A 14516-nucleotide genomic window follows, 5' to 3' on the forward strand; every position below is an offset into this window, starting at 1 on the left:
CTTCTGCCTTTGGCTCAGGTCATGATCCCAGGGTCCTGGGATGGAACCCTGAGTTCGGCTCCCTGCTCAGCAGGGCATCTGCTTCTCCCTCTGTCCCTCCCCCTGCTTGTGCTTTTGCACTCTCTCTCTCTCTCTCAAATAAATAAATATAAAATCTTAAAAAAAAAAAACAACACAAAAAACAATAGGCAACTTTTGCCTCAGAGTATTTGTACCTGCCTGGGATGCTCTTCAGCATAGTTCATCATCTCATCTACTTCAAGTCTTTGCTTACATATCAACTTCTCAGTGAGGCTTATTTTGGCAAGTTTATTTTAAAAACGCAACTTTCCTAATTATCAAAACATAAGATTTTCAAACAACACTTCTAACTTTGCTCTCTATTTTTGCTTAAGCATTTATCACCTTCTAACATTCTTCTTAATCCACTCATTTATGATATTGATGCAGGAAAGATATTAGGGTTCAAAGCCAACAGCCAAGAAAGAATTCTTGAGACGTCTTTAGTGCAAAAAAGTGGTTTTATTAAAGCACAGGGACAGGACCCCTGGGCAGAAAGAGCTGCACTGGCGTCATGAGGTGTCATCGATTATATACTTTCAAGTTGGGAGGGGGGTTGGTTAGGGATAGTGTAAGTCTCTAAGAAATTTTGCAAGCAAGGTTTCCAGGACCTTAAGGGGCTAGCTGTTGTTAGGAAAAGTTCATTCATGACTGTCTAATAAAACCTTAGTCATGAGACCCTTCAGATGTATACCAGTGGGTCATATGCTTGTGGGATGACTACCAACATACATCTTTGTGGAGTAGAGATAAAAGAAGTTTCCAAAGGAATTTTTATATGTTAAAGTAGACTTACACAATCCTGGGGGTCAGGCTAAGATTGCCTTTTGCCCTTAACAAAGTATTAACATTGAGGCAGCTGAGTTTCTAGAAGAATGTCACTCTGCCTGTTTCAAGGACTTGTCAGTGAGCTGTATGTAGTAAGGAAATTTAATTTTTCCTTTGCCTTTGTTTCCCACATTAATAGCATTACTAGTCTCATTTGATAACAATATAAACAGAGATTCTTGTCCCTTTTGTTTACTAGTGGATCTCAAGCATTTAGAAGAATATCAGTAAAATAACAAATGTTCAATAAATATTGAACTAATGTGACAAGAATTCAACAGATTAGATGGAGAACTCACATTACAATATATTATTTGTAAGTATGGGAAGAATATGCTGAAATGGCGCTATAAAGAGAAAGGGTAAATGCAGATATCCCATTTCATTTCTCTAATAAGCATAATATAAAAATTTGTGACTACCATGGCAGTCTGGATTTGTTGAAGCAAAATGTCAAAGAGCCAAACACTGATAAGCAGAGCAAGATTTTTTGCATTTTTGTCATACCAAAAAATAATATGACCCACAGTGGGGTGGGGCTCCAGGAAACACACAGATTCTGAGTTGAAGGTCTTATAAAGAGATTTAGCTGGTCATATGCAGGCGCTGGTTTTTGGAAAAGAAAGAAAAAAGTCAAATATCTGTGTTTGGGCAAAAAAGCTCCTGGGATGTCTAGAAACAGGCAGAACCCCTGGTGTCATGTACCCCCTAGAGAGAAAGTAATGAATGTTTGAGGTATATAAAATACATAGCTTCTCTCCCTGTACAATCTTTTGCCGATGTTGGAAATTGTGTAGAGTTGCCAAGGAGCTAAAGTTAATTTCTCTGAAAATAAGAGCAAATTTTTTTTTCAAAACTGGTAATACAGAATCAATAAGCTCTATGTAACTCAAGCATGATAAAAGCAAAGAAAAATCACATCTGATTTGTTTAAAAGACTAATGAAAACCAAAATAAAATCTTCAAAGTATTAAGAGGAAAAAGAAAAAAGATGTTACTTTCAAAGAAACAGAAATAAGACTGACAACTACCTTGTCAATAAAAATAAAGAAAGTCAGAAGATAATAAAATGACAATTTTAAAAGGCAAAAAAATGTTTAAGAGTAGGGTTAGGTAAAAATTTAGCAATGAATACAAACCAATATAATCAAAAACAAGCAGACTTGCAACAGAAATATAGAGAATTCCAGAGAGATATATAAATTAACTGCATATAGAAATGGAAATGCGGGAAGAAATGAAAAGCACCAGAATGAGTAAATTTATGGTTAAATATAAAAGAATATTGACTGTACAAAAAATAATCTCATTGGGGTTTAAAAGTATGCAGGATTATAAAGGCTGAAAAAAATAATGAAAACATAAAAGAAGGCAAGTGGAATTAAAAGATTTAATGATTTGACAATATAGGGTAACTGATAAAAGTAATAATGCATATTAGGTTCAATAACTCAGAGATTAACATGTTAATCTAGATAGACTACTAAAAGAATAGTAAAAGAATGTATAACAAAGAATTTAATTGATGGGGAATGGTACAGTATAAAATGACAGATTTGTTAAAATGAAGACAATAAAAAAGAATATAAAATAAAAGGCACAAAAGAAAAATAATAAAATGATTTCAAAAATTATATGGAAAATCAAAGGGTCAAGAAAAGCAAGGACATCTTAAAACTGTTGAACAAGGCTGGGCATCAAGAACTATTATAAAGTCACAGTGATTAGTACAGTATGGTATTTGTATAGATAAGTAGGGTGCAAGAATAAATATATAAACTAGCAGAAGAGAAAAAAAGGGTCCAGAGCCATTCAATTTATGACATCAATTACATTACAGTGCAGTGAAGAAAGGTTGTGTTTTCTTCCCAACGGCCTTTGCTAAATCCATAGCATGCTAATATGAAGAAATAATTAAATCTTCACTCTTATGCTCACAAAACACATAAATATCAATTCTGGATGAATCTTAGAGCTAACTGTGAAAGTGAAAACAATGAAAACCATTAGAAGAAAATAGTAGCTTTGATGGATGTATGTAGACAATTATTTCTTTTAAATTATGAAAATAATAGTAACAACAAAATAAAAATGATCATTTGGACTGCATTTAAAGAAAGTTTCACACTCAATAAAAGAAAAATCCAGACTGGATAAAAATGGAAAGAAAATGGTAGGAAAATGTAGTTTACAAATACGAAACAAAATAAAGTTAGTGTAACTATATATACATCAGATAAAATTTAAAATAATTACTAGCCGCTTCATAATGTTAAAATTTTATTCACTAAAAAGGTAAAATTTTTATTTAATTTTTTATAACTTCAAAATATGGAATTCAAAATTTAATCAATTTGAAAATCACTGTGGAAGATTTTAACACATATATATTACTAAATAGAAAAATCATTTTTGAATATGGAAGAATTCTATGACATGATTTAAAAAGAACATTATAGTAAATAATTGCAGGATACATGCTATTTTCTAGTACATATAGAATATTTACAAAAACTGAATATATATTACATCCCAAAGTTAGCCTCAACTTTTAAAGGATTGAAATCAAAGAATATTCTGTGATCAAAAATTACTAGAAATAATACCTAGAAAAGTGCCACATGTATTGGTATTTAGAGATACAGTGAAATAATTCATGGGCCAAAGAAGATATGTAATATGAACTTATGTTTGCCAGTGGTAAACCAGAGAAAATTCTACACACCTAAAGATGTGAGGAGTAGCTAAGCAGTATTTGGAGAAAAAAGTTAGCCTTAAATTTTTAAACTAGAAAATAAAAATGGTTGATGAGTAATCAACTTAGAATTCTTTTGAGGAAGTTATAAACAAAGATCAAAATAAACACAAAAAAAATTAAAAGCAAAGCAATAATACAAAAATCACATAATGTAGAGGACAACTGGAGTAAAGGAGCATTTTTTTATACAAGATAAAACTATAATTTTTCATAAAGGAAAAATTCTCTTTACTAAAATACCGTAAGTGTGAAAACAGAAGGCATAAAATAGGAGAAGTTATTTGAAGACACATCATGAATTAGACTTTTAGGCAAAAAGTTAAAAGAATTCCTGAAAATAGGAAAGAAAAGGCCAGATTAGACCTGTCTTTTTAAAAAGTATAAATGTCTTATGTAGGTGCTTTACAAAGAAGAAAATCCAAGCAGCCAACTGATATATTTAAAAAAGTATTCAGACTTATTTGCATTTAGATACATATTAAATCACAGTAAGACATCAGTACATAATCAACAGTTATTGAAAACTTAAACTATCTACCATTATTTATAGAATATGCAATTTTGAGGGGCATTTAAATTAGTCTAATGCTTTGGGAGAATTGTTTAATAATTATGACAACGCATATAAGTTAACAATCCAGACTATCCTTAATTATATGTCCTAGAAAATCCTGTGCATATGTGACAAAGAATACATATACAAGAGTTTTCATATCTGAATATTTGTAATATCTCCATAATAGAAAAAACAAAAATGTCCAAAATAACAGAATAAATTGTTGCATAATCATAAAATTGGATCCTATACAGTAATAAAAATGAATAAACTGGAATTACTTTTAACAACATTGATAAATCTCACAGACATTATTTTGAGTGACTGACATAAGCTGTAGGAGAATATGCTGTGATTCATTTAGAATTCAGAACAAACACATAGAAATATATTACTTAGGATAATTAAATAAAATCAAGGAAATGGTTATCACAACGGATCAGGAAAATAGTTACAAGTAACAGGGATGGAAAATGGTATCTGTATGGCTTTTGGAGGGCAGTCAATGTGTGTTTAATGTCAGGGTACAGGAATGTTCATTTCATAATTATTCATTTAACTGCATAAACATATTTCATGTATTTTAATTTATACTTAATATATTGTACAATAAGAAATATTAAAACAACAATAAAGGTAATTGGTAGTGATTTTTGTGAGAGAAGACCTAATCCCCTATTTCCATTTCCACTCTCAACACACAGAAATGACCAATTAACCATTAACTATTTTTAAATATGGTACTACACTTTAAACAATAAAGTGTGTTGACGAAGTATGGCCTATAGGCCAAACCCAATGCACCACTTTTTTTTTATATGAAGTGATATTAGAATATACCTGTATCCATCTATCTGCATATCCCCTATGCCAGCTTTCACAATGGCAGAATTGAGTGGTTGCAAGAGAGACCGGAGTTCATTCTAAAATGTTTGCCCTTTGCAAAAGGTGTACTGATTCTTACTTTAAACAGAATGATCAAGGAAGTAAAAGCAAAGGCTAGTGCTGCAGCTGAAAGAGTGAGCAGGTGACACTGCAAACTAGGACAGAATCTGGACCAGAATTGTGCCTTAGGGCAGGAAGGTTAAATGGCCTCTGGTCTCTAGCATGAGAACACACTGTGGGCTTTTCAGTAAAGAACATAGAGCTAGAAATATCCTCAGCAGTTTGTAAACAGAAGGAGAAAAAAAATCAATACCTGCTGTCTGTAGACAATGGACAGAATGAAGCATATCCTGACAACGGCAGAAGGAGCATCACATGCAAAAATGAAAACCCTAAACTACATCTCATGCAGATGTGGAATGGATTACAAATGGCCCCATCATTGCTGAAACTCTGAGATGAGGAATAATATAAACATTGGAGACAGCTAAATGGACCCACCAGGAATGAAGCAGAAACATCAATAAAACCACTTGCTTGACATAGGGTTGCCACAAAAACCTTCAATATGTAAAAAAGTAGTATATATGAAGCACAATTAAAATGAGGCTTGCCTGTAGTATTACCCTCAATATTCTAATCTAGATCCATTCCTGAGTTTGGCAAGAACACCTTTGAGCAATGTGATAAAATTGGTGTTCTAATTTTGTATGTTTGGAGACCCTAGGGTATTGATAAGTTTCTGTGACAAGATACAGATTCCTCCTAGCTCTGCACATACCCAAAGCTTCATAGGCTGTTGAGAGTGCAAGTGACATCACCCTGTTTGTATATAAACTGTTGGCTAGGCCTGAAGACAACTACCTGCCAAGACACCCTGAGTAGGGACAGTGGTCACTGAAGGCTTTGTAACTCCAACAGCAGGGATTCCCTGGCAACACTTATTCTGTCTCCTGTTCGCCACAGTACCACTCACTGTATTCTCATCCGTTGCATATAAAATGAAAAAAATGAAAGTTTTATGTTTTACTTTGATTACGAATTTGGTCACATCTAAAAAGTTAAGTTCTATTTGTGACTACTTTATTGACATTTTGCAACAATATTTTGAATTTCTCTAAGCCAAGACTCATTTGGTAACTCTTACTTAATTTCCAAAAAGCTGGTTCTTCTTTGATTAAACACTTGTAATTATGTTCTAATCTTATCATGCCAGTCATTGAGAATGTGGTTACTCTTCAAAAGATTTTGTGTTCTATGTGACGGTTTTTAAGTGAACTTTGCTTGTATGTGTGAAAAGAAAAGCATTAATTGTAGGGTGTGAAATACTCAATTCATCACACCATTTTTTTCCTAATATAAAAAAGACAGCTTAAGAAATATACTGCTATTCAGAAGCTGTCTTTCTTTATATCAGGAAAAAAATATAGAATATAAAATGCAACTAATGATGACACAGATGGCTAACAGACACATGAAATGATGCTCAACATCACTCATCATCAGGGAAATACAAATCAAAACCACAATGAGATAACCACCTCACACCAGTCAGAATGGCTAAAATTAACAACACGAGAAACAACAGATGTTGGCAATGATGCAGAGAAAAGGGAACCCTCTTACAGTGTTGGTGGGAATGCAAACTGGTGCAGCTGTTCTGGAAAACAGTATGGAGGTTCCTCAAAAAGGTAAAAATACAGTTACCCTATGACCCAGCAATTGCACAGCTAGCTATTTACCCAAAGAATACAAAAATATTAATTCAAAGGGATACATGCACCCTGATATTTATAGCAGCATGGCCTACTATAACAAAATTATGAAAACAGCCCAGTGTCCATCAATTGATAAATGGATAAAGAAGAGGTTGTATATATATACAATGGAATATTACTCAGCCATAAAAAAAGAATGAAATCTTGCCATTTGCAACGACATGGATGGAGCTAGAGTGTATTATGCTAAGCGAAATCAGTCAGTCAGAGAAAGACAAATACCATATGGTTTCCCTCATATGTAGAGTTTAATAAACTAAACAGATTAACATGGCGGTGGGGGGGATGGGGAGAGAGAAAGGCAAACCATAAAAGAGACTTAACTATAGAGAACAAACAGGATTACCAGAGAGGAAGTGGGTGGGGGATGGGCAAAATAGGTGATGGGGCTTAAGGAGGGCACTTGTGATGAGCACTGGGTGTTATATGTATGTGATGAATCACTAAATTCTACTCCTGAAACTAGTATTACACTATGTATTAGCTAACTGGATTTTAAATAAAAATTTGGAAAGAAAAAAATTTCACGCCGTTTTAAAAATACATTAATGGAGAGTTCTGAAATTCTTATTTTTACCATTTAAAAAGTACCATTTAAAAAGTACCATCACAATTCTGATTTTTCTTTATTCCTTAGTATGATGTGCTTATTTTTCCTAAATTCATCAGCTGGCATGGGATTGAGTTTGGCTAATTACAATTATATTCTAAGTCCTAAATACATTCTGACATGAAGTGTTAAGTAATTTCTTCTAATTATCACTATTCCTTCCACCCTAAAATTCATGATGTTCTTTTCAAATATGGTTGAATATTAGGGATTCAAAAACAAGACATATTTATGTTTTGATAAAGGTTAAAAAATAACAAAATTCATCCTTCATGAAATTCATGGATAGCCAAATAAAAATCTGGTGTTACTGAGAAGGAGGAAGATGAGAGTATACACTACAGGTTCAACTTCTAGATATTTATTATATAGACTTAAAGTTTTTAAGGCATAAAATAAAAGACAAATGAATAGGGCGCCTGGGTGGCTCAGTCATTAAGCGTCTGCCTTCGGTTCAGGTCATGATCCCAGGGTCCTGAGATCGAGTCCCACATCGGGCTCCCTGCTCTGCAGGAAGCCTGCTTCTCCCTCTCCCACTCCCCCTGCTTGTGTTCCTGCTCTCGCTATGTCTCTCTCTGTCAAAAAAATAAAAAAAATTAAAAATTAAAAATTAAAAATTAAAAAAAAGACAAATGAATAGCCAGTAACTAGGAACATTTAAAAATACCAAATAATTACATTCTGGATTAATTATAAACAACAATTAGAACAAATACAGATGATAAAATAATGTATATCACCTACTTTTGCATTAGGTTCACTGTGTATGTTTTTCCTTCAATCATAATGTTGTAGGACACCTGCAAGAAGAGTATCATAAAAAGGCAAAGAAAAGTGAGAAGAATGTTAGAAAGGAAAACTATCATTTTATATTAATGATAATTACATTCAAAGCACATGAATACAAAAAAAGGAAAATTTATAATTTAATGTTGATTTATTTCAATGAAACTTGATACTTAAATATTGGTTTTCATAATAAAAATGGAAGAATATGATTTGTGTCATTTATTTGTTAATTTTTAAATGTAGCTAATAAACATTTGAATCTGAAAAATTGGTCTTCATCCAATAATTACATTAGCTTAATAAAGACTGAGGCCACTGCAAAACTTATGCTTAAAATGAAAGAATATAAATTATTTGATATAAAATTTATGCAGTAGAACAAAGATTTAATAGCACATAATGTATATTTGCAGATTTTATAAAATTCATTCCAAGTTTGGATCAAAACTTATTGATCTATTTTACTAATAGTAAGATTAAGAAATGATGTCTCACAAATAGGCAGTTTAGTCTTGTTAGATCAATTTGGGTAGCTTTGACATCTTTACATTATTGGGCCTTCCAATCCAATAGCATGGGATATAGTCCATTTATTTAAGCCTTTAATTCTCTCATCTTGTTTTATTGTCTTTAGAGAGGAGGTTTTGCTTATCTTTGTAAGATTTATTTGGATTTTGACTTTTATGTAGTGTAAAATTTTCTTTTTAAAAGTTTCATTTTATATTTTTGTTTTGCAGAATAGAAATATGATTGATTTTTATGTTTTGATCTTGTCTCTTTTTGCTTTGTTGTGTTTTGATCTTGTTTCTAAAGAATTTACAAAATTGTTATGTTATTTATAATTTTCTCTAGATTATTTTGGATTTTATTTTGTATACAATCACTTAATCTGTAAATAATGATAGCATTATTTTTTTCCAATTATTATGCCTATTTTTAATTTTTGTTGTTTTCCTTCCTTATTGCAGTGGCTAATATTTCCAGGCAAGGATAAACAGAAAAGGTAATTGTGGACATCCTTATCTTTTTCTTGATCTCAGGAGGAAAGCTTTCAATATTTCAACTTTATGCATGATTTTTTTTCAAAGGCATTTGATCTTCTCTATAAGCCACACTTGATTGTTATTTTTAATTATTACATATTTTGGACATATAAACATTACAGCAAATTATATAAAATGCCTTGTCACCAATGTCTATGTTAAAAAATAAAAACATTACAAGTATTTGAAAACAATTTTAAGTACTTTCTCATCCCAAGATTAATTCCCTTTCTTGCACTCCAGCTAACCAACATCCTGAATTTTGTGTTTATCATTCCCATGCATATTTTTATATTTATACTAATAATGGATGTTTAAGTAATTTTTTGCATAAATTTTAGCTCTGCATAAATGTAATCCTTCTACAAGTTATATTTCATTGCTGGATTACATCTCTGCTTGAAACACTATCTCATACAATAAGCACTATGCAAACATTTGCTATCATCAACATCATCAACACATGTAGCTTTATAATTTATTTTTTTGATGGTATAGTATGCCATTTTCTAAATATAGCACAGTTTATTCATCTATGCTGTCAATGGATGTTTAGTTTTGTTTCACTATTTTAAGCAATGCCCCAGTAAATAATCTTAGACATACCTCTTTGTGCATATTTGCTAGATATGTTAAACTAAACCTATGAGTGAAATTCTTTTATTAAAAAGTACTTCTGCAACTTCACTTCAAGTTTAAAATTAATCTGCAAATTTGTTATACCGATGTAGACATTCACAAAAAGTAAATAATATTATCATTTTACCCATCTCCTCTAATTGCATTTTGTTTTGTTACATTTAACTTTTGCCATTGATGATGTGAAATAGTAACCTATTGCGTTTACTTGGCAATTCCCTATAAATATCCTGATTTGTATATATGTTTGATAATTATTACCCTTTCAAGTTCAACCCTTGTCATTCATAACTTTGTACATGTTTCTATTTTTTTGTTTTTTATCTTATTGACTTGTATGAATTCTTGATACATTCTGGATACCTTTTGTGTGTTACATGGATTGCAAATATCTTCTGTGAGTCTGGAACATTTTTCACTTAAAAATTAAATAAATAAATAAATAAATAAATAAATAAATCTAGATATTCCTTAATCCTTCACTTAAGAATTTGTGTTCCTTTTTCTTTCCAGTATAATTCTTCCCTATTATAAGATTCTAGAAATAATCTCCTATCTTGTCTTCCAGATTTTTAGTATTTTACTCTCAGATGTATGCATTTAAATGATCTTGAATCAATTTTGGTGTATAATGTAGCATTAATATACACTTTATTGTTATTCCATATCCTTAATCAACTGTGCATTCACCATTTATTAACCAGTACTTCTTTATTCAATGATTTCATTGCCACCATTGAATTGAATAAGTTCATATGTGTGTGGGTTTTAGGAGGCACTCTATTCTGTTCTATTAATTTATTTGTCCCTTAGAAATACATTATATTAATTACTGAAACTTTAAAATATGTTTTGAAATAATCCAAAGTAAATCACTGTTTTGTTCTTCAAAGTTAACAATTTTTTACCTTTTACCATTCCATATACATTTTAGAGTCAACCTGCCAATTTCCATGAAATTTCTTTTTTTTTTTTAAGATTTTATTTATTTACTTGACAGAGAGAGACACAGTGAGAGAGGGAACACAAGCAGGGGGAGCGGGAGAGGGAGAAGCAGGCTTCCCTCGGAGCAGGGAGCCCTATGCGGAGCTCTATCTCAGGACTCCGGGATCATGACCTGAGCCAAAGGGAGATGCTTAACGACTGAGCCACCCAGGCGCCCCTCCATGAAATTTCTTATGGGAACAGCAGTCAATCTATAGATTTGGTGAAAATTAACCTAAGAAAATACTGAATATTCTTGACTGCCAACATGATCTATTTTTTATTTTTCCACTTTAATTAGTGGTTGTATAATTTTTTTAACATTTATTTATTTATTTTAGAAAAAGAGTGGGAGAGAGAGAGCACAGGTAGAAGGGGCAGAGGGAGAGGGAAAGAGAATCTAATGTCTTTCAATAAAGGTTGACTATATCCTAAAAAGTCTTTACCTTTTAAATAATATTGTTAAGTAACTCATATTTTTGGCCTAAGTGTGTGTGTGTGTGTGTGTGTGTTGTACATATATATGGGTATGTATACACACATACAAATGTGTATATATATATACACATGTGTACAATACACACACTTTATCAAAAATATGTTATTTACCAATAATTATTATTAAATATATGTGTATAGATATGTGTGTGTATTTTCTCTTATTTTTTTGTTCTGCATTTCTACTTAATTTTAATATTTGAATTTCATTCTTTGTCTTATTTTACTCCTATTTTATAATATCCATCCAGTAGAATGTCTGGTATTCTGATTTCGCTATGTCAAGGTGTTGTCAATACTGATTTTTATTTATTCTGTGTTGTCATAATTGCATCTGAAGATTCTCTTTTTTCTATAATTTCTCAGTTATTATATGTTTAAATATAGCCTCTTCTCCAGGTTTTTTCCCCCTCTTTCAGGAATTTCAGTTATTATATACTGAGGCTTCTAATTCTATCTTCCTTCTCCCGTAGTCATTTATATGTTGCATCTATCTAGTCTACTGTTAATTCTTGATTTATTTCCCACTTTCATTATACTTTTCACATCTAGACATGCCATTCAGCTTTTTTTAGAACTTCTAGTTGAATATTTTCTTCTTATAATCTATATCATTTATTTGTTAATTCTAACAGTTATAAACATACACTGTTATGTTTACAACATTTGTTAAACCAGTAAGTACAATATAGACTCACTGGTTCAAAAAACAATATGTATTCAGCACTGTTCTAGACATGGGGATAGAGACATTAACAAAATAGTCAAACTTTTTCCCTCATGAAATTGACAGTTGAGGACAAGTGATTTTTTTGTACTTCTCTTATGAGAATTACTATCATAGAAGGTGGTGATGCCTGGTTGAAGATATTTCCTTCTAAGTAGATTCTGTATATATTTTCTAATATGAGTAAGCAATTCCATATTATTTTTGCATTAAAAAATAAAACTCTCTCAAAATACTGTTAAATGCCTCACCTTTTTTTTCTATTTAAATGGTTAAATTTTAAGTTTTCATAAACATGCATTCCTTTTAAAATGATATATTGAAAATTTTAAGTTTGTAAATTAGGGTGACAAGTGGGTAGTTGCTAAGGAAATATTTGCACTCAAATTACCAGAACACTTACTACCCAACCAAAAAGAAAATTAAGGTGTGGTGTTTGAAAAAATATATTTCACATCTTAGAAATGATTCTAGAAATTAGTTTAAAAAATATATTTTCTAATTCAAAGAAAAGAAAACCTAATACCCTGAACCAAGATGAACTAAGATGTCATGAAAAAATGTCTTAATGATTAACATATTTGCAATCAAATGCAAAAATTACTCATATAAAACTTCATTAAATGAAATTATCACTATACAGTATAAGGAAGCCATAGGCTTTCTTAACAAGGACAAAAAAACCCTCCAAAGATAGCCTAGTGAGTAAGAAGAGAATCTCTAGATGAATCAGGTCTATCATTATTCAAAGACACTCAAGAGGAAAACAGATTTGAAAGATGGGACTTGGGGCTTTGATAATAAGTATCACTGCACCATATTTCTATGAAGCATAGTTTATCTTGGTTCATTTTCAAAAGGCCTTTTCCACTTAAGGAAAACTGGGTATAAATATAACATTCACTAAGTTTGCATGGATGAAAATGCCAAGTTTACATCTTACAAAAAAAAAATCTACATGATTTTAGAATGTGAAAAATGCTAGTGCTTAATTACATGTGATTCAACTCCTCCACTTAATATTGACAGTATTTTCTCTGGTATTGTAATTTGCACACGTAGTCTTTCAGAATCTGCAAGGGACAAATGTTTTATTAGAGTAACACCATCACCTCATAGTTTCCTCCATTATTTCCTCATCTAAATCCATAATCTTTCATATGCCACCTTTTTTTAAACTATCTTTTCAAATCACTCAATTCCCACTTCTTTCTAGAAATACAAGACTTTAAAGAGAAATTCAGTACAAATAAAGTCAGGTCTTTCGGACTTTTCCAACTACAGGGTCCACAAGTCGAAAATGCAAAGCAATATATGAAACTCTAACCTTGAGGCATTCACTCGAACCATGGCATCTCTCATCTTTCATACGGTACCAGGAGGAGTGGGAAAGCCGCCTCACATCCAATGTGGATTTTGGTTGGGGAAGGTGATGCAGCAGTGGGCTCTGGCTTACAGAGTCGGAGCCCCTACAAGAAAGCACTTTCCCAGGGACATCTGGCCTCTCAGAAGAAAACGGAGAAGAGAGCTGACATTCCCAAAAGGTCAGAGGAAAGGTTCTTGTACTTACTATTGTCTGTCTGGACCCTGACGAGCCCGGTGAGAAGAAGTAGTAAGCACAACATGGCTTCATGTCCTGTATGCCAGCCCAAATAACGGCAGTTGGCTTGCCTACAGGGCAGTTGGGAGCGCGAGGAGACCCCTCCCGGCCACGCACCCAGCAAGAGGCAGTCGGCTGTGAGAGCAGAGGTGGGCCGAGAGGATGGGTGCAGTGCACAGTTGAACGTAGGCTGTCTTGGCCCCTAAGTCTGTGCAGAAGACTTCGAATCAGTTTGACGCCGCTTTGAGGCTAAAAAAAGAGCAGAATCACTTCCAAAATGCACGGCTGAAGAAACAGTTATGAACAGGAAGATTCATACACACTTCTTACAGAACTTTTCATTGAAGATATCTATATATCTACATACATATATTCTAAAAACCATAGGCTAACAGTTCGATTAATATTCAAGTGAACAAACCAGTGTAATTAACACCTAGAGTCAGATCAAAAAATAAAACATAGAACCACCAAAACCCCCAGAGTGCCCCATGACAATCATTACCGCTACCATCATAGATTAGTTTTGTCTGTTTTTGAACTTTATATAAATGGAACTAATCACCATGTACTCTTACATGTGAGTTCTTTTAATATAATGATTATGAGAGCCATCCATCCATCCATACATGAAGAGCAATAGCCTTCCTTTTTCCTCATAGGTGTTTATCGCCCATTGAATTAATATAACACCATCTGTTTTTCCATTTTACTGTTGATTAACGTTGGTTTATTTATAGTGGTGGCTATTAAAAACCGTG

The 14516-nt window shown here is 32.3% G+C and overlaps 1 protein-coding gene across 1 annotated transcript in view; it reads right to left on the reverse strand.

Moving 5' to 3' along the window:
- Nucleotides 1-14119, reverse strand: part of ADAM2 (ADAM metallopeptidase domain 2) — a 166493-nt gene extending 152374 nt beyond the window's left edge. The window contains exons 1-3 of the mRNA XM_035003984.1: nt 13726-14119; nt 13152-13228; nt 8220-8275 (exon numbers count right to left, since the gene is read on the reverse strand). Coding sequence (XP_034859875.1) covers nt 8220-8275; nt 13152-13228; nt 13726-13780 — 188 coding nt within the window. The 5' untranslated portion in view covers nt 13781-14119. The remainder of the gene's footprint in view (nt 1-8219; nt 8276-13151; nt 13229-13725) is intronic.
- Between the last annotated feature and the right edge of the window lie 397 nt (nt 14120-14516).

This window comes from Mirounga leonina, unplaced genomic scaffold (assembly GCF_011800145.1).
Source record: "Mirounga leonina isolate KUSES-001 unplaced genomic scaffold, KU_Mleo_1.0 Mir_128, whole genome shotgun sequence".
Taxonomy (NCBI): domain Eukaryota; kingdom Metazoa; phylum Chordata; class Mammalia; order Carnivora; family Phocidae; genus Mirounga; species Mirounga leonina.